The following is a 21,134-nucleotide window of genomic DNA, read 5'->3' as shown; positions in this document are numbered from 1 at the left end:
CGCATCCACTCCCTGCACACCTTTGAAGAGGCCAATTAACCTACAATCTCGCACGTCTATGGGATGTGGGAGGAAACCCACGCTGTCACAAGGAGAATGCGCAACTCCACACAGATGGCACCCGAGGTCAGGATTGAACCGGGGGTCACTGGCGCTGAGAGGCAGCAACTCTACCTGCTGCGCCACAGTGCTGCCCCAGACCTTCACTCAAAACACCTACGGTGCACTCCGACCCATAGAGGGAGCCGGCTGTTAAACCGTTGGGTTTTCAGAACAATCAGACAGCGGACTACCAGAGTTCTACCGTAAACTGAAAACGTGACAAATTTGACTCAGAGATGTTAAGTCCTGCCTTCAACTTCCTCACCGAGCCCACCGGCAAAATCATAAAGGCTAGACTAGACTTGCAGAGAGGCAAAGGGACACAGTGCATTGTAAACATGGTCGCTTCTTGAGCAGAAGCAGTGTGTGGAACTCTTTGGAATGGGCATAAACGGGAGACAAAGTAATTCCCAAATCCCTACTCGTGGAAACACAAACATGTAAACAGCCCACCGGAGCCGGAACAGGCTTCCCAACAGCAACAAATAAAAGCATGAATGGAACTAAACAGAATTGACTATTAATACTCATACCACATTAAAATCATAACATTAAAAATAAATGCATATGCTTCGTATAAAATGCCAATGAAGTTTGTAAACGGGTGTCTTCAGGTTCCGGCATGTTGCAGGTTTAAGAACTATTTGGGGTTGGTGTTCCTGGGTTCCAGTGTAAAGTCTCCTAACGTGGCAAAGAAGTTCTCCATTTCCTTCTGCAGGAGTTGGTTCCGCTTCTCGGCATCTTCACGTGCTCGGTCTGCGTTGCGCATCTTTATTTCCAGCATGGTGTATTTCTTTTTGCCCTGGTCCAACTCCTCTTCCAGTCTGTTGACTTGCACTCGAAGCTCTGTACTCGACTCCTCCAGCCTGAAAAAATGGATACAATTAGCATGGCTTCCCCTCTCTCCTGCACTAACGTGACGGATCTCATGCACGTGACGGGAATAGAGATCATGTACAGGCGGAGGTGGGGCACGGTGGCGCAGCGGTAGAGTTGCTGCCTCACAGAGCCAGAGACCCGGGTTCAATCCTCACTATGGGTGGTGTTTGTACATTCACCCCGTGACCGGCGTGAGTTTTCTCCGGGTGCTCCGGTTTCCTCCCACACTCCAAAGACGTACAGGTTTGAAGGTTAATTGGTTTTGGTGGAGGTTGTAAATTGTCCCTAGCGTGTAGGATGGTGCTAGTGTACGGGGATCACTGGTTAGCACAGACATTGTGGGCCAAAGGGCCTGTTCCTTTGCTGTACTTTTCTGTGTTCAACACATTATGCCCCAACCCATGTCATGTGGGATCAAAGAGTAAAAACTCTACAGGTGGTCCTCACATGAACTACAGCCAATATTTGGTCTATTTGCCAATCTCTGATCAGAATTTCTTTCACATTCTCTCCTGAACATAGTACAGGCCCTTCAGCCCTAATATTTGTGCTGCACATGATGCAGATGGCACAATGGGCTAAGTGTTCGGCTGGCAACCGGAAGGTAGCTGGTTCGAACCCCACTTGGAGTGCATACTGTCGTTGTGTCCTTGGGCAAGACACTTCACCCACCTTTGCCTGTGTGTGTCCTTGGGCAAGACACTTCACCCACCTTTGCCTGTGTGTGTGGATGTAATTATGTGAAGCACTTTGGGGTCAATGCAAGTTGACTAAAAATGTGCTATATAAATAAAGAAATTTAATTTAATTTAATTTAATAAACTAATTTCATCTTCCTGCACATAATCCATATCCCACCACTTTGTGCATATCCTTCCTGGAAGCATCTTAAATTCCACTATCTCATCTGCTTCCTCCATCATCCCCTCAAGCATGTTCCAGGCACCCACCACTCCCTTGTGTCAAAAACTAATTTGCCCCACACATCACCTCTAAATGAGGTTTTGCACGATTCATTTATTTTTAAATCGACTACTTTTCTCTAAGCTACTTTGCTCCTCTTCCCAATCCGCACCACTACTTTGATCACTCAATTGGGAAGTGAAGTACAGGCAACATTGATCTAATTTAATCTTGAAAATATAGTTGCTGGAAATTTGACCAATAAAAACAAGAGAATTTGCTGGAAATTATTTCTGAGTAAGGAAGACAGATAAACCACAAGAACTAAAAGGACATCGAGACTAAATTAAAAAAATGCTCATTCAAAACTAAACTTTGGAATGTCAGACTGATGTTTAAATGAAATGCAAAAAGGAACCAAGGTTATGTCGAAATGTGGAAAATCTTAATGGCTATTGTCTTAGTGCCACTAGATGGGACAAGTACATTGGGGTGTTGATCTGATGGAGGATAATGGAAGTCAGCTCTCATGGATGTCAATTTATCTTAGGCTTGGTGTCGAAGTGATTCTCCTGCCCCAAGTCCAGGAGACCATCGGGCAAGAGAATCACCACAAAAGATCTATTGATCTGCAAACACTGGAAGAATGGGAGAGAAACAGCAACAAACCCATAATACACCAACTAAGGTTGCAGGCAGTTCCTTTCATATGTTTTGGACACAACAGCCAAGTCCCTTAATCGTATGATAAGGGATTTTGCTTTAAGTCCCTGATAAAGGATCTAAATCAGTTTAGTTTAGTTGCAAGATACAGTGCGGAAACAGGCCCACTGAGTCTGCACTGATCAGAGATCCCTGCACATTAACACTATCCTACACACACTAGGGACAATTTACATTTATACCAAACCAATTAACCTACAAACCTGTATGGGAGGAAAACAAAGTTCTCGGAGAAAACCCACGTGGGTTACAGGGAGACTCTGTACAGACAGCACCCGTAGTCGGGATCAAACCCAGCATGGTAAGGCAGCAACTCTATCACTGTGCCATCCCAGGCAAGTGCCGTTCGTGAGGTGGTATAGTTAGTTATCTGCGTTCTTATGGGAAATATGTATTTCACAGGCTAGGCTGATGATGATATACACAGTGAGGTGATTCATATTTAGACGTGGATCATCTTGGCTTTGTTTGGTCAGTTTAACCCATTGAATGGAAAAGGTAAATCATTACATTATTAATATTCAGGCACTATATTCCATTCAAGCCCAATCATCCAGAGGTGGCCTTAACCTTTAATCCAAATGTGGGTTATTGGATAGGAAATAGATGTGAGCTTTTGTATAAGAAGGAACTTGTATAAGACTTGCATAAGAACTTGTATAAGAATGCTGGTTTACACTGAAGAGGGACACAAAATGCTGGAGTAACTCAGCATTGCTGGAGAGAAGGAATGGGTGACGTTTTGGGTCAAGACCATTCTTTAAACTGCCCATGAGTGAGCTCTTGGCTGATGTCCACTTCCCTAACATCGAGATTGGAGGCCACATATTAACTTAAAGTGGGTCAGTTGCGTTATTGTTTAATTGCAAGAATGAAGTGCCAATTGTTTGGGTGTTCATTTCACCAATGTTTAAGAACAGTCTTCAGAGTGATCTTCTTGTTTACTAATCCACAGTTTAAGTATTAGTGTATTAATTGTCTAATCTTTCTAATGACAAATAGGAATACATCTTGCCCACAACACAACGTTGCTTTGGTATTACTGCAATTGGTTCTATAGATAGGACATCAATGAGCAAAGTGACCTTAGTCTGAACTTCCTTTTCGAAGTATGGTAAATTGTAAAAGTACATTTTACTATACGTGGATAATAAGTGAGCTGGGTACAAGGGAAAAGGTTTTAGTGCAGGGAGGAACTGTAGATGCTGGTTTAAACCAGGCACAAAAAGCTGGAGTAACTCAACGGGTCAGGCAGCATCTCTGGAGTAAAGGAATAGGTGACGTTTCAGTTCTAAATAAAGGTCTCGACCCGAAACGTCACCCATCCCTTCTATCCAGAGATGCTGCCTGTCCCACTGAGTTACTCCAGCATTTTGTGTCTATCATCGTCTCGGGTCGAGATCCTTCTTCAGACTGAGTGAAACAAGATATATAGACGGTGAGATAGAGAGATGTAAAAAAGTAACAATGATCAAGGGAGTGAGTTGAACTTAGGGATACTATTGTATTCCACATTTTTCAGAATTACATTCAATGTTATTACAACTTGGATTTTCCACACATGCGAGGCTTAACATGAATTCAAACATTATGTCAGTGCTTCAGCGTGTTAGTGATGGAGATTTGGGGCAGTGGGTCAAAGAAGGAGTATAAGCTGACTGCTCTGCTGTTGATGTTTTATAGGCCATGTTGTAGCAAATATATTGTCAAGCTTGAAAGGTTCAGAAAAGATTTATGAGGATGTTGCCAGGACTAGAGGGTGTGAGCTATAGGGAGAGGTTAAGTAGGCTGGGTCTCTATTCCATGGAGCGTAGGAGGATGAGGGGAGATCTTATAGAGGTATAAATACAAAATCTTGTGAGGAATAGATTGGGTAGATGCACAGAGTCTTTTACTCAGAGTAGGGGAATCGAGGACCAGAGGACATAGGTTCAAGGTGAAGGGGAAAATATTTAATTGGAATCCGAGGGGTAACTTTTTCACCCAGAAGGTGGTGGGTGTATGGAACAAGCTGCCAGAGGAGATAGTTGAGGATGGGACTATCCCAGCGTTTAAGAAACAGTTGCACAGGTACATGGATAGGACAGGTTTGGAGGGTTGTGGCACTAGGTGTAGCTGGGATATTGTTGGGCGAGTTGGGCCAAAGGGCTTGCTTCCACACTGTATCACTCTATGACTCTTTGACCAAGTCCTCATTATTTACCAGGGATGGAGGATCAGAATCGACACAGATACCAAAAAGCATTGAATATTATTAGAGACACAAGGAACTGCAGATGCTGGTATTGTCACAAAGTGCAGGAGTAACGCCGCAGGTCAGGCAACTTCTCTGGAGGACATGGATGGGTGATGTTTCAGGTCGGGGCCCTTCTTCATACCTCCAACCTCTGAAGAAGGGTTCCGACCCAAAATGTCACATTCCCTTGTTCTCCAGAGATGCCGCCCGACCCGCCGAGTTACTCCAGCTCTTTGTGTCCTTTTATTGGATAGATTTTGATTTCCACCTCAGCTTGTCCAGATCCCAGCTCAAGCTATAAATCCACCTGCATTCCCCACCTCTATGCTGCCAGTTGATATTTCACCACATGCCGACATAAAGCATGAGAAGCAATCCAGTGCATGTCAAACATGATTCAGTGGACAATGCAGGAGAAACACATTGACTCAACCGACATTGTAAAAACACAAATCTGCTAATGGTCCAGGATTAAGTCATAGAGTGATACAGTGGGGAAACAGACTCTTCGGCCCAACTTGCCCACACCGACCAACATGTCCCTTCTACACTAGTCCAACCTGCTCGCATTTGGCTCATATCACTCTAAACCTGGTCTGTACAAGTACCTGTCTAAATGTTTTTTAAACTTTGCGATAGTCCCCTCCTCAACTATCCCTTCTGGCAGCCCGTTCCATACATCCACCACTCTGCATGAAAAAGTTATCCTCAAGTTCCTATTAAATCAATCTCTCCTCACCTCAAACCTATGTCCTCTGGTTCTCGATTGCCCTACTACGGGTAAGAGACTCAATATATTCCTCTCATGATTTTATACACCTCTATAAGATCATCCATCATCCTCCAAGGAATAGAGTCCTAGCCTGCTCAACCTTTGCCTATAGCTCAGATCCTCAAGTCCTGGCGACATCCTCATAAATCTTTCCTGCACCCTTTCCAACTTTCCTGTAACATGGTGCCCAGAACTGAGCACAATACTCCAAATGTGGCTTCACCAATGTCTTGTGTAACTGCAACATGACCTCCCAACTTCTATACTCACACCGTTCCTCCTCAGCGATTATACTAAAGTCACACTATCAACACTCTCTCCCTGAAAAACCCTTCATTAATACAGTCTTTAATGCAGATTCCAGATCGAGATCCATAGAAACTGACTCTGCCTAGAAACATGTTTGTTTAAAGATCCTGGCACTTAGATTGCTCAGAGTAAGTCTTTACCAGTTAGCCAGCTGCTTTGTAAGTTATCACTAAACAGGCTGCTCTGTCAACATGCAAGCAGCTTGCCATTTGAGTGCCTGGTAACAAAGTGAGCTACTTCAGAGCAGAAATAGCTGCTCAGCACCTGCTTGGTTCAGTGACTGCAGGTAGCAGGTGTGTTTATGTCTGTCTGAATTACTAAAGCTTAAACTGGACAAAAATGTACTTGAAATCTCGTGGTGAAGCACTGTGTCAGATGTTGGGTGAAACATTCTTTATGTTCTAGGAGCAGAATTAGGCCATTCGGCCCATCAAGTCTACTCTGCCATTCAATCATCGCTGATTTGTATTTCCCTCTCAACCCCATTCTCCTGGCTTCTCCCCATAACCCTGGACACCCTTGCTCATCAAGAATCTGGCAATCTCCTTAAAAGCCTCCATTGACTTGGCCTCCGCAGCCGTGTGTGGCAATGAATTCCATGGATTCACCAACCTCAGACAGGGGTATTGATATTTAATTATTAATGGAAACTTTTCAAAGAGGCTGTGAATGAGGACGCTTCATTATCACTAGGGCGCAGGTTGTGTGGTGAGGTAGGATGTGGATGGTGGGAATTTTTAGTTTAGTTTAGAGATACAGTGCTGAAGCAGGCCCTTCGGCCCACTGGGCCCATGCCGATCAGTGATCACTCCGTAAACTAATACTATCCTACACACTAGGGACATTTTACAAATGCCAATTAACCTACAAACATCTTTGGAGTGTGGGAGGAAACCAGAGCACCCGGAGAAAGCCCACGTGGTCACGGGGTGAATGTACTAACTCCGTACAGAGAGCACCCGCCGTCAGGATCGAACTTGAATCTCTGGCGCTATAAGGCAACTACTCTACCGCTGCGCCACCGTGCCGGAAAGAGGATATGAAATAGCCTCATCGAAGAGAGAACAGAGACACCAACAGTTGAGGGAGTCTGAAAAAGGTTCCCAATCCAAAAGGTCGCCCATCTATTCCCTCCACAGATGCTGCCTGACCCGCTGAGTTCCTCCAGCATTTGTGTTTAGTGGCGGGAGAGACAAGATCCAACTCAGTATCCCATCCCTGCCTTCTCTCCATACCCCCTGATCCCTTTAGCCACATCTAACTCCCTCTTAAATATAGCCAATGAACTGGCCTCAACTTCTGAGGCAGAGAATTCCACAGATTCACCACTCTCTGTGTAAAAAATGATTTTCTCATCTCGGTCCTAAAAGACTTCCCTCTTATCCTTAAACTGTGACCCCTTGTCCTGGACTTCCCCAACATCGGGAATAATCTTCCTGCATCTAGTCTGTCCAACCCCTTAAGAAATTTGTAAGTTTCTATAAGATCCCCCCTCAATCTTCTAAATTCTAGCGTGTACAAGCCGCGTCTATCCAGTCTTTATTCATATGAAAGTCCTGCCATCCCTGCCACATATATACACTGTAAATGGCAACAAAAAGCTTTTCACTGTACCTCGGCGCACGTGACAATAAACTAAACTGAAACTGGGCCGAGTTACACTTATAAGTCTACGAAGCAGAACTCTGGCAGTAGCGAAGTGTAACTTGAATGTCATCACCTTTTGATCCTGGTTTCGTACTCCGCCCTTTGCTTGGTCAGTTCACACTTGAGCTCAGAGACCAGGCTCTGAAGTGCCTTGGAGCACATGGCAGGTTCAGTGGAGGGGAAGAGGGCATCACTGTTGTCGCTGCAGCTGGCACTGCTGCCGCAGGTCTCGAAGGGCTCGCTGCGCTGGGCCTCGCCACGGGGGTGCCTGCCCTGCGGCCGCCACTCCCCCCGGGTGCCGTTCAGCGCGGAGGAGTCACTTTCCCGACAGGCCAGCGAGCTGCCGGAGTCGACGACGGAGATTTCACAGGAGGACGTGGACCAGGTGGTGCTGGCGACACTGTGTCGGTCGCCGGCGCTCAGCGACAGGTTAGACGACGGTACATTGTCGTAGGTGGACAGGCGGGAGGACCCAGTCTCTTTGATTCTGTCCCCAGATGAAGTCCTTCTGTGCCCTCGGAGCGAGGACAGGCCGTTCATCAGCCAATTCCCGCTGGCGGTCAAGTGGGGAATATCTAGGTTGGAGCCGCTCACCTTGGCGCTGCCCGATCTCCCGCCCGCCTGCTTGAAGGTGTATTTCCACCCGGGGAGAGTTTGCAGTCTCCGGCCCGGGCTGGTGCTGCCCGCAAGCTGCTTGTCCGCCCGCTCGCGAGACGTGGTTTTAGCCACGGTCACGGGGGTGCTGACGTTGACGTCCAGCGAGGTGGAGCTGTCGCAGGCGCTGCCCGCCTGGTTGTCAGCCTTGGTCTCCTCGCTCTCCTCCTCCGACACCCACTCCACCAGGCAGCGCTTGCTCAGTGACCTGGACTCGGGCGCCGGCACCGGGATGTCGCTGGCAACTATAGGGAACACTCGGGCATGTTCGCTGATCAACACCGTCATCAAATGCTGCACCAGGGAGGTACCTGTTGGTGGAACCAGAGTCACGTTTTAGTTCTTAGTTCATTCTAGAGGCGCAGCACGGAAACGGGCCCTTCAGCCCATCGTGTCCGCTGATCACCCGTTCACACCGCTTCTATGGAGAAACAAAAATACCCCTGATGCTGGTTTAGAAAGACGGAAAAAGACATGCTTCAAGATCCGGTAAGCTGAATCCTTCGTTAACTGCAGTTCAATTGTGATGTGTTTATTTGGACTTGTTGTACAAGAATGTTCTTATGATCAAAGTTTTTTGTTTTTTTTCCCCTGACATTTTACATGGACAGTACAGGTTAAGAGGGATGTGGGCCAAATGCAGGCAGGTGGGACTAGTGTAGATGGGACATGTTGGCCAGTGCGGGCAAGTTGGGCTGAAGGATCTGATTCTACTCTGTAAGACTGACTCTATCAGTCTATTATCAATGTCACAAAGTGCTGGTGTAACTTAGTGGGTCAAGCAGCATCTCAGAAGAACATGGATAGGTTACGCCTCGGGTCTGGAGTGAAGAAGGGTCCCGACCCGAAATGTCACCTATCCACACCCTTCTATGTCCCCCCTCATTCACATCCACTAGGGGCAATTTACAGAGGCCAAGTAATCTAGAAACCCACGTGGACTTGGGGAGAACATGCAAACTCCACAGAGACAGCACCCGAGGTCTCATTTGAACATGGTTCTCTGCTGCTGTCAGGCAGCAACACTACCATTTTGTGTCACTGTAAGAATGGGAACAGAAAATGAAAATGAGTTTCTTTCACTGGACTTATAGAAACGGAATTGATTTTTGCATTTGAGCACAGTTCCCTTCTCACAAAGGCTAATGAAAGTCTTCCTGAGATGTTGGTCTTTGGTGATTGAGGTTAATTCTGTATCCCAGTAGGAACAGAGCCGCGGGCTATTTGAGCTGCAGTGACATTATTGTCAGTACATTATCCAAGGATTACTTCCCCACTGGTCTGTGGTATCTGGTTTAATACTTTCTCTACCACGGTTCTCTTTAATAAAAACACTAATTCCCCATTTCAAATGGATATGTAAACCTACTGCTAAAATGTTATTAACCTAGAGGTAACCTATAAAATGAAAGTTTCTCCATCCACCGTCCCACTTCAAAGGAAGCTTTTGATTGGAGGTTCCGAGCTCCAGGAGAGAACTTTACCCGAGGGGTTTGCCTCTCTGCACGATGAACATCAACATGGCCTCAACATGAAAGGTATTCTAGTCACTAATTAATTACGATTGGTAGCACTGTGGCTTTGCAATTCACGGACAACTTTACATCCAATCTTTTGCTATTAGTTTCGAGCATTGACAGCAGTCGGCAAGCGAGGAGAGTTGGCGGATAATCCATTGCGACGAATCGACTCCACTCTCTGCTGCAATGTGCGGAAGTCACCAGCCATTGTGATAGAGGGGCGGGGGAGGAGATGGGGGGGGGGGGGAGGAGATGGGGGGAGGGGATGGGGGGAGGGGGATGGGGGGAGGGGATGGGGATGGGGAGATAGGGGAATGGGGAGATAGGAGGGGGAATGGGAAGGGGAGATAGGAGGGGAGATAGGAGGGGGAAGGGGAAGGGGAAATAGGGGGAGGGGGGGAAGGGGAGAAGGGGAGATGGGAGGGGGAGATGAGAAGGGGAGATAGGGGAATGGGAAGGGGAGATGGGAGGGGGAATATGGGGAGGGGGGAGAGAAAGAAGGGGGGAGGGGGGTTGAGGTGGAGAGAGATTGGAGGGGGGGAGAGATTGGAGGGGGAGAGAGATTGGAGGGGGAGAGAGATTGGAGGGGGAGAGAGATTGGAGGGGGAGGGAGATTGGAGGGGGGAGGAGAGAGTTTGCAAGTACTCCCTGTTACTGCTTGCTCTTCAGTTTCCTCCCACATTCCGGGTTGCAGTAAGAAGGAACTACAGACCCTCTGGTTTCCTCCCGCATCTTAAAGGATTATAGGTCAATTGGCCTCTAATATTTTCTTAGTGTGTAGGTGAGTGTTTGAGAATGTGAGATTATCTTTAACGTGTGAACATTGCTGGTCAGTGTGGACTAGTTGGGCCAAAGGACCCATTTCCATGGTGCATCTGTCAGTGATTCAATGATTCTAAGCTTTCAACCACTTACCACATTCGACCTCAATAACAGTTCATGTGCTGAAACGCTTGAAAAAGCGAGCGTATATACAAACATAGAAAATAGGTGCAGGAGGAGGTCATTCGGCCCTTCAAGCCAGCACCGCCATTCATTGTGATCATGGCTGATCGTCCCCAATCAATAACCAGTACCCATATCCCTTGATTCCACTAGCCCCTAGAGCTCTATCTTAAATCCATCCAGTGATTTGGCCTAAATTGCCCTCGGTGGCAGGGAATTCCACAAATTCGCAACTCTCTGGGTGAAAAGGTTTTTTCTTACCTCAGTCTTAAATGCCTCCCCTTTATTCTAAGATATGGACTTAAAACCATACCAACCTATAATCAACAAGGGCCTATTGAGAGGCAATGCCTTGATTGTTACTCAAAATGGATTATCAAAGTATTTTTCTGCAATGAGTCCTCAGAACAGAGAGAGTACTTAAAGTAAGAGACATTACTCAAACTTCTGCCCCGTTTGTGGATCAGGCCAACCTGATGTGCTAACTGAAGGAGGATGAAAAGGGCAGGTATTCGCCCGTCAGTGGGTGAGTGAAGTTTCCTTACCTTTCATTATAGTCACTGGATCCTCCAGCTTCGGACGCAAGATATTTGGTCCAAAGACTGTGGCAAGATTCTGGACGCTCATTTTATTGACACTTGAATAAGACTGAACTTCATCAAGGAACCTAGAGGTAACATGGGCAGTGTGAGAAGGAAAAAATAAAACCAGTCAAGTTACACCATCATCATGTTTCTGAAATAGTCTTCTTTTCACACACACCTTTTGTGTTTATAATCAAAGAACCCTACGTCTCTGACAAGTTGGATGAGATTAAATGCACTGCACTGTCGTTTGTTCGTCAACGGGTGGCTCTGTAGCTCAGCTTGTAGAGCCACTGCCTCTCAGCACCAGGGTCCCAGGTTCGAACCGGACCTTGGGTGCTGTCTGTGTGGAGTTTTATGTTCTCCTTGTGACTGTTTACATTTCACCCTCACATTCCAGCAGCTAATTGGCCACTGTAAATTGCCCTGAGTGCGTAGGTGAGCGATAGAATCTGGGAATTGATGACAATATGGAGAAAATAACATTGGATTTGATTAGTGTGAATGGGTGGCTGTTATACGTTCTCCCCCTCTGGGCTACCTACACACCTCCTCTACCTTCTGTGTGGCTCTGTGGACTCAGTAGGCCAGCGAGCCTGTTTTCATGCTGTATCTCTCCGACTATGAGGTGGCGCAGCGGTAGAGTTGCTGCCTTACAGTGCCAGACACCCGTGTTGCATCTGTACGGGATTTACACCTTCTTCCCATGACCCGTGTGGGTTTTCTTTGAGATCTTCGCTTTCTTCCCACACTCCAAAGACGTGTGTGTGTGTGTGTAGGATAGTGTTAATGTGCCGTTTCCGCACTGTATCTCTAAACTAAACTATGACTGAGAGACTTACTGCAAATCCCTTTGCCCAAATGCAAAGTCAGACTGTTAGTGGACTAACCCTTGCCAAATGAGGTCTGAGTAGCAGGGTTATAAGAGATCGAAAAAGATGTTAAGAACTCGGGGCCACTTAAAGCCCCCCCGCCCCCCCACCCCAAATCTACCGAGGATAAGCCGTTCCACTAAAAAAGAGAACAGATCTGAAAAAGACATGGAGGGAGGTCTCCATAAAGCTCCTCTCCTGCCTCACTGCACTCCACCAGTTAACACCACTATCTAAAGGGCCTATCCCACTTGGGGGTCATTTGCGAGTCACGCAGATGGCGCGTGAAGATTTTGTGCATCCCAAAATCCTGGTAAATGGCGCCCAAGTGGGACAAGTCCTCAAGAGAACACAAGAGATCTGACCACATCAATGCAGGGTGAAGGTAATGTCCTTACAATAACATTTACCAGCTCTGTAATTTCAAGCATTTGCTGGCCCCATAGCAGAAGTGTCCACGTCGCAGGGCTGGAAACTGGATGTATCCCAAGCTAATTCTGCTCCCACCATCACCTGTTGTGACAAGTGATGGCTCCCACTGATTGTCGCTTGAAGCTTGCCTCTTATTCAGGACGGACGATGACAGCGAGGTCAACATTTGTAACAAGATGAACACGTACAGAAGCAGCATTTGCTGGTCCACCTTGGAATTGCCCAATTTGCCGTCTTTTAACCTCGTAACTTGGCTGCTGCCCATGTTAAAATGTTATCTCATTTTAATGTTCTTATACCATAAGGGCAAGGAAATGAAATGTAGTACCAACAATACTGCAATAAAAGGCCTAAGCACACTACAGAGTTTAGAGATTTAACCTTCAGAATTACAGCGTGGAAACAGGCCCTTTGGCCCAGCGATCACCCCGTACGCTGACACCATCCTACATACACTGGGGACAATTTAAAAATGTTATCAAAACCAATTAACCTACAAGCCTGTACGTCTTTGGAGTGTGGGAGGAAACTGGCGCACCCGGGGAAAATCCATGGAGAACGTATAAACACCGTACAGTCTGGCGCTGTGAGGCAGCAGCAACAGATTCCAATTCCACGGCCGTTTTAGAAATGGTGAAGTGCGAGTAAAACAGTGAGCTACCACCAAGAGACGCACAGAGTATTTCCCAATTACATGCTGATACACTTCATCGCCCACCGCTGAGCCAAGCAGAGAAACCCACCTGCAGGTGTATTTGAGCAGATTGTAATTGGCCTGAGGCAGTCCAGCAACCTGTTTGATCAGCTCCTGGACACCCTGAATAACAAACAAAGGCAGGTTATTAATTCCCAATACTCGGTAGGAGAACACTTAAAAAGAATGCACTCATTTTAACCCTGGCTGTGCAAGGTCAATTGGACAGGTAGGCAGTTAAAATTGATTAGATTATTGACCCAGCTGAGTGCCACCTGTAACCTGCTCAGCTCAGCTGGTAACTAGACCACCTGCTTAAGACAGGCAGAAAATGCTGGAGTAACTCTGGAGCAAAGGAATAGGTAGACAAAAATGCTGGAGAAACTCAGCGGGTGCAGCAGCATCTATGGAACGAAGGAAATAGGCAACGTTTCGCCAGCATTTTTGTCAACCTTTGATTTTCCAGCATCTGCAGTTCCTTCTTAAACGTAAAGGAATAAGGTGACGTTTTGGGTGGAGACCCTTCCTCAGACCGAGTCTGTTTTTTGAGTCCGAACTTTACCCATTCCTTTTGTCCAGAGGTGTTGCCTGATCCGCTGAGTTACTCTGGCATTTTGTGTCTATCGTCGAAATATCGCTGTCAGTGTAAAGCAGCATTTGCAGCTCCTTCCTACACAAGCCCATCTGCCTATATATACACAGCGGGCCCTTCCAAACCTAGCGACGCACTCTTCTCGTAGATACCATTGGGAAGGAGGTAGGGATGCTAGAAGCTGATAGATACAGGATCAAGACCAGCTTCCTCTCATCAAACATCATGCCCTTGAAGCAGCCTGCACAACCCTACACCCTTTGCACCACCATGGTGTTAATGCAATTTGGATTTAGCACTACCCTGCAGACTCAGAATAAATATTTTTATTATACATTTACATTTGCCGAGTTGCATCTAACGTGCCTGTAAACCTGCGGCAAGTATCAACTTCATTGGTCCAAATCCCTCCAACAGGTTTGGAGGGATATGGACCAAACGTGGGCAGTTGGGACCTGTTGGCGAGTGTGGGCAAGTTTGTCCTGTTTCCACACTGTATCACACACTGACTCTATGGCTCATATCTGGTGCAATATAGCAACCAAATACTCTTGAAGATGCACACAAAGTGCTGGAGTAACTCAGTGGCTCAGGAACAGCTCTGGAGACAAAGCACGGTGACATTTCGGGTCGGGTCCCTTCTTCAGACTGAAAGTAGAGGGGAGGGAACTGCAAGTAAGAAAAGGCCGGAACAAAGTGGGACTGGCAACAGATGACCAGGTGGAGCCCACAATGGTCCCTTATTGATAGACACAAAAAGCTGGAATAACTCAGTGGGTCAGGTAGCGTCTCTGGAGAAAGGAATAGGTGACGTTTCGGGTCCAGACCCTTCTTCAAACTGACAGTCAGGGAAGAGGGAAACGCGAGATATGAAAATGTACATAGAACAAACGAATGAAAGATGGCCCATTGTTGGCTTGACTTACCTGGTGCCCCGAGTTCCTATGGCCAGCATTACGAGCTGCTACGAAACATCTACGGACTCGCTACCGACATTACCCGACATTCCCCGAGTTTGAATCAAGGGGAAAACTCGGGAGAGTTCGTGGGCAACTCTGGAAAGTGGGACAGGGCCTTAACACCAGCATTTGTGTCTTATCTTCGGTATAAACCTGCATCTGCAGTTCCTTTCTACACATTCCAAACACTCGAATCTGTGTCCAGTCCTAATTATGGCTTTGGAGGATGACTTCAACTTTAGCAGTGGTCTGGATGGGAAGTACAACTAGGATTCCTGCCTGCTATTAGGAAAGGTGGTCACATTTTTACAAATGGCAATCCAATCTAAATGCACATCCTCACCCTCCAAAAGCAGCTGATGACTCCTGCTACTGACACACTTAATCCCTGCTCCAATTACCAGACACTTTCTCTTGTCTGACCTTGGCTGATAGATAAGGAGATACATTTCTAATGAGCAGCACAATCGCAGAGCGAGAGCCTGTCGTCTCAAGAAGAAGACTTCTCCATCTAAGAACTGGTAGAAGATTGGAAACAGAAAGCGAATCTCTGGTCAATGATGGGAATGAATTGCTGCCTGCTTACCCCCCATCCCCCCCACCACCTGTGTTCTCCAGAGATGCTGCGTGACCTGATGAACATGCATTTTGTGTAGGAAGGAACTGCAGATGCTGGTTTAAACCGAAGATAGGCACAAAATGCTGGAGTAACTCAGCGGGACAGGCAGCATCTCTGGAGAGAAGGAATGGGTGACGTTGCGGGTCGAGACCCTTCTTCAGACTGGTATGGGGGAAAGGGAAACATGAGATATAGACAGTGACTTACCGAGATATAGAACAAATGAATGAAAGATATGCAAAAACGTAATGGTGATAAAGGAAACAGGCCATAGTTAGCAGTTTGCTGGGTGAGAACGGGGACTTGGGTGGGGGAGGGATGGAGAGAGAGTGAATGCAAAGGTTACTTGAAGTTAGAGAAATCAATATTCATACCACTGGGGTGTAAATAATTCTGCATTTTGTGTTCATTTCCACAGTTCATTGTGTCTGCATCAGAAGGAATGGTCCTTTGTTTCAGGAACAATTGGCATAAAAAGGACACAACGTCTATCGTTCAACGTACTGGAAGGGCCCCGGGTTCACTTACCTCTTCTTTGTCCTTGGCCAGCAGCTGTGCACATGAAAGGAAGTCCTCATACTTGGCAAACGGGATGACTGGTTCTGGCAACTCCCTCAAGTACAGCTTCAGCAGGGATGCGACTGTGTGGACGTCTGTGTTCCTGAAACACAAACACACGAGTCATGAAGCTTTGTAAAGCCATGACAATTAGTCAGCAGTTTCTGTCAGCACATGGAATCCAGCACAACACCACACCAGTAATAAGCCACCTCCACCTATTCTGACCCACATAGTTATTACTTCATTATGTATTATCTTGACCCACAGTCAAAACTGCATTTACTACTATTACTAGCCAGTTCATTGGTTATAGTTAAGAGAGAGTTAGATGTGGCCCTTGTGGCTAAAGGGATCAGGGCGTTTGGAGAGAAGGCAGGTATGGGATACTGAGTTGGATGATCAGCCATGATTATATTGAATGGCAGTGCAGGCTCGAAGGGCCGAATGGCCTACTCCTGCACCTATTTTCTATGTTTCTATATACGTTCATGTTATAGAAGCAGAATGAGGCCATTCGGTCCTTTAGGTCAAGACTGCCATTCAATCATGGTTAATCTGTCTTTCCCTCATTCTCCTGCCTTCTCCCCATAACCCCTTAGACCACAAATCTAATACCTCTACTTTAGGTTCCAGTTTGGTTATAAACTTGCTTTAAATTGTTGCAAGCCTGGCTGGGAATCTTTTTTTTTGTGTTAGTTGGCTCCAATTGGAAATAATAAAATAATGATAAATGATAACTTTTTACATGTAGAGAATGGGAATAGGTTGAAATGGTTTCACTGAGAACAAACACGATCGCTGGTTGAAAGAGAGACACAAAATGAACATAAAAGGATCAACAGTCTTTGGACACAGAGCTATCAATAGGAGTCAATAAGTTGACTTTATGTTGTTGAGAGTTAGTCCTTCAGTGAAAATTTTTTTAGCCAAGGGTGAATCGTTATTCCAATGCTCCAGAGATTTCTGAAAACATGCAGAAGAGGTATCAGGACTTAAAGATATCAATTTATAACTGGTGGTTATTTTGAAGTCAGTGCATTACAAACCACTCAATGCCACTCAACGGAGCCACTCATGGCCTTATGAACCTCTTACATATATAATGACTTGGTTCAGTAAACACTGCAGTACACAGTACCCTTGGGTTTTTGGTAATGATGTTAGAAGATTTTCACGTTTAAGAGCAACATCCATTATTAATATTAAAATATACTTTTGTGTTTTACGTTATTTTACACGTGTTAAACGATAATACATTTTTTTCAGAGAATCCAGTGAATTTAAAAGGAGCAGAAGACAAACCAACACTCTGCAGGTAGACACAAAATGCGTGAGTAACTCAACGGGACAGGCAGCATCTCGGGAGAGAAGGGAATGGGTGCCCTTTCGGGTAGAGACTGAGTCGGAAGGAGGGTCTCAACCCGAAACGCCACCCATTCCTTTGCTCCAGAGATGCCGCCTGGCCCGCTGAGTTACTCCAGCATTTAGTGTCCATCTCCAGTGGAAACCAGCATCTGTAGGTTCCTTTCTACACAAGAACTCTGCAACCAGCTGGTAATGTGAATGAGTTCCGGATCCTGACCCCCAACTCCTGCCACACCCCCGACTCCTTGGGGCCGACCTGCATTTACTATTACTCTTCATAGGTTCATGAGTTATAGGAGCAGAATCAGGGCATTTGGCCCTTCAAGACTAATCTGCCATTCAATTCAGGCTCACATTCCAGACTAATGACCAATCCTGCTGTATTACATTAACGTTGCTGGTGGTTGGTCAAACATAAACAGCCTCCTGCAGCAAACACGTCTTAGTGGTTTATAATGCATTGGCTGCAAGTGAACTAAAATAAACACCAGTAGCCTCCAGCACATGAACAATATAAAAGGTAGGAATTTACTTGTCAAATAGCGGCTTCTCTCCACAGTTGAAAGAATCCTGGAGCTCTTTGACCAGGTTGGCTTGCCCAGGCATGCGGAATAACCCTTCTTCGTTGAGTCCATGTTCTCTGATAAAGTCCACACACTGTTCCACTAGTAATGGAGCCAAATGCCTTCCAAACTTCCTCTCGCACTGCACCGTATCTTCCAAACGCTGTCCAAATATACCTGGAATAAATCGCAATCTGCAGGTGTGATTTCCCCCGACAAAGGCTTTAATAACATTCCCTCCCGATTCACGTTGTTTCTTTAACCTGGGAACTGAAATATCAAATGTCAAACTTAAAATATACTTCACTAAGTATTTTTAATTACAATTGAAGGACAGCTGCCTTACAGCACCAGCGAGCCTGGCTTTGATTCTGACCATGGGTGCTTGTTTGTACGGAGTTTGTACACACTCACTGTGACTTGAATAGGTTTTCCCCGGGATCTCCGGTTTCCTCCCCCACTCCAAAGACGTGCAGGTTTGGTACGTTAATTGGCTTGGTATTATTGTAATTTATCCCCAGTGTGTGTATGCTAGTGTCAATGTACGTGGATCGCTGGTCGGCACGGACTCGGTGGGCCGAAGGGCATATTTCCGCGCTGTATCTCTAAACTAAACAATGCTCAGGTCAATTTCTAAATCTCTCCCCTATTAGGAATAAGATTGTTTTGGCTCTGTGTGAACTGTTAAAAGGTTACTTCAAACATTGACTTTCCACTTAACAACTTTTAACCCTGTACTGAATTTAAAACAATACACATACATGACAAAGCCTTTCTAAATTCTCTCACAATGTTGGACAAGATGCAGGAGAAAAAATATATACCTTTAGAGAATAATCTCAAATCCCCTTAGCACAATTTTCCCTTTTTTTTTTTTTTTTATAAAACAGAAAATATTCATTAGTTTAGTTTTGATACAGGCATGCACGCAGGCCCTTTGGCCCACCAAGTCCACGCTGACCATCAATCGCCCATTCACACGAGTTCTATGTTATCCCACTTGCTCACACACTCCCTACACATGAAGGGCAACTTTCAGATTAACCTTTGAACCTGCATGTCTTTGGGATGCGGGAGGAATCCCACGTGGTCACAGGGAGCACGTGCAAACTCCACACAGACAGCTCCTGAGATCAGGACTGAACTGGGGTTTCTGGTGCTGGGAAGCAACTGTTCGACCCGCTGTGCCACTGTGCGCTCATTCAGAGTTGACGGATTTCAAGTTTGGAGTGGAGAAGCTGGGATTGTTCTCGCTGGTGAGAGAAAGGTTTGCTGAAGATAGACAGGATAGAGAAGAGAAAGATAAACTGTTCCCATTTGTAAATAGCTGAAGGACCAGGGGACACACATTGAAGGTTTTAGGCCACAGATACGGGGCTTATAATGAATAGTTGGAATTGGAATTCACTGCCTGCAAGGATAGTGGGAACATGATTGAATGGACACTCAGGGGTAATTGAATGGACACTCAGGGGAGAAGTAGGCCAAGCTATGAAGACATAAGCTGCAGATTGCTCCACTGGGAGCAAGGATAGACTTTATGGGTCAAATTGCCATCGTCCTAATTGTTCTATGATTTCCATTTAATCATTTCACCTGCTCAGTGCCAACTATGAATGCCCTTTTACCATCCAAGCGCGATACATCCCATTCTGGCATAACATCCAACCCAAGAGCATTCTCATATTTCCAAGGGCTTGGAAGTCTGGAAGCTGCTACTTAGACAAACCTGACCCGTGGCATCTCTGGCTCAGCTCAACCTGCAACGCACAGTACAAGCGGCGTCATCTGGAGCTCTAACTCCAACCCCCCAAAAGTGACGGAAATGCTCCACGGGGCCAGCAATGGTGCATGGCCCAAACCAGCATGGCTCCAGTGATCTCCTCAGGCAGTGCTCCTCAGACATCACTGTTGCTTCAAAATCTGTGCTACATTTCTTCTTATTTGCCTGGAGAATGCGTGGTCTGTGATACCCTGGCTGATTTATAATCAAAGGCAATGCTCTAGGTGGCATCAACAACGGTAGATTAGGGAGGTGGTGACAATCAGCCAGGTGGGGGTTCATGTATGTATGGGTGTATGTGTATGTATGCGAGTGTGTGTACACGCGTGTATGGGTGTGCATGTGCGTATGTAAATGCGTGTGTGTGTGTGTGTGTGTGCGTGTTTATATATATATCTATACTGATGCTCCCAACTCACCTCATCTCCCCTGGTCAAATCGGACCAGATTTCGTGTATAAACTAACCCATGAACAATGGTCACTGAGCCAATGTCCCTGGAACATCAGCAGGTGGTGTGTAACTCCTTCGAGCAGGAGTCACCGCCGGCGGAGCAGTGATTACAACATAAAAAATGACTACTGGCCCTCCGATCCAAAAGAGCAATCTCATCGGTGCCATTCCCCCTCTCCGTGTTTTCCTCCAACTTATTCTCTCTCACAAGCCCATCAATGGCCCTCTGCACCTTTTGACACAGCAAGGGGTAATTTATGCTCGCCATTTATCCTACGAACAGATCTTTGGTGGGTGGGAGAAAAACTGGAGCATCTGGTGGAAATCTGCATGGCCACAAGGAGAGTATGCAAACTCCAGACAGCACTAGCGGTCGGGATTGAACCCAGGTCCCTGGAGCTGCGAGGATTCTTTCCATGTGCCACCATGACCTCTCAGTCCACTGCTGACATTATGTTGCAGATCATGAGAAACCACGAGAGGAAAATCAAACACAAGGCATTGTTCAGAAAAGTAATGATCAGCGAGCAGAGGTACACGTGTCCCACGTCAGTCTGAAGTCAAACTCAAATGGCAGAGGGTGCCTGAAGAGGTGGACCTTCAGGTTGGAGAAAGTCTAGGATGTGACAATTCTTTTCATGTAACATAACCAATAATAAACATGCCTGTTATTTGTTTCTGTCTGCTATCTTCATACTCTGACCTGTTCAAATAATCACTACCCAATGTCAATAAACACATTCCCTTATCACACTGATGATGCTGGCTGGTTTACACCGAAGATGGATACAAAATGCTGGAGTAATTCAGCAGTTCAGGCAGCATCTCTGGAGAGAAGGAACGGGTGATGTTTCGGGTCAAGACCCGTCACACATTCCTTCGCTCCAGTGATGCTGCCTGTCGCGCAGAGTTAAGGGCCTGTCCCACTTCGCTGTCCTTTGCGCCTCATTTACGCGTCATATGTAAAT

At 46.2% G+C, this 21,134-nt stretch overlaps 1 protein-coding gene across 5 annotated transcripts in view; it reads right to left on the bottom strand.

Annotated features, from left to right (window-relative positions):
* Window positions 1–602: 602 nt before the first annotated feature.
* arhgap22 (Rho GTPase activating protein 22) overlaps window positions 603–21,134 on the bottom strand; it is a 248,890-nt gene continuing 228,358 nt past the window's right edge. For all 5 annotated transcript variants that reach the window (XM_033012859.1, XM_033012860.1, XM_033012862.1 and 2 more), the window contains 6 exons: window positions 17,901–18,108; window positions 15,971–16,103; window positions 13,322–13,395; window positions 11,236–11,357; window positions 7,645–8,536; window positions 603–968 (listed from right to left, as the gene is read on the bottom strand). In XM_033012859.1, coding sequence (XP_032868750.1) covers window positions 743–968; window positions 7,645–8,536; window positions 11,236–11,357; window positions 13,322–13,395; window positions 15,971–16,103; window positions 17,901–18,108 — 1,655 coding nt within the window. In that variant the 3' untranslated portion in view covers window positions 603–742. The remainder of the gene's footprint in view (window positions 969–7,644; window positions 8,537–11,235; window positions 11,358–13,321; window positions 13,396–15,970; window positions 16,104–17,900; window positions 18,109–21,134) is intronic.

Source organism: Amblyraja radiata, chromosome 37 (assembly GCF_010909765.2).
Source record: "Amblyraja radiata isolate CabotCenter1 chromosome 37, sAmbRad1.1.pri, whole genome shotgun sequence".
Lineage (NCBI taxonomy): Eukaryota > Metazoa > Chordata > Chondrichthyes > Rajiformes > Rajidae > Amblyraja > Amblyraja radiata.
Note: the sequence above shows the minus strand (reverse complement) of the source record. Positions and strands in the feature narration are given on the sequence as shown.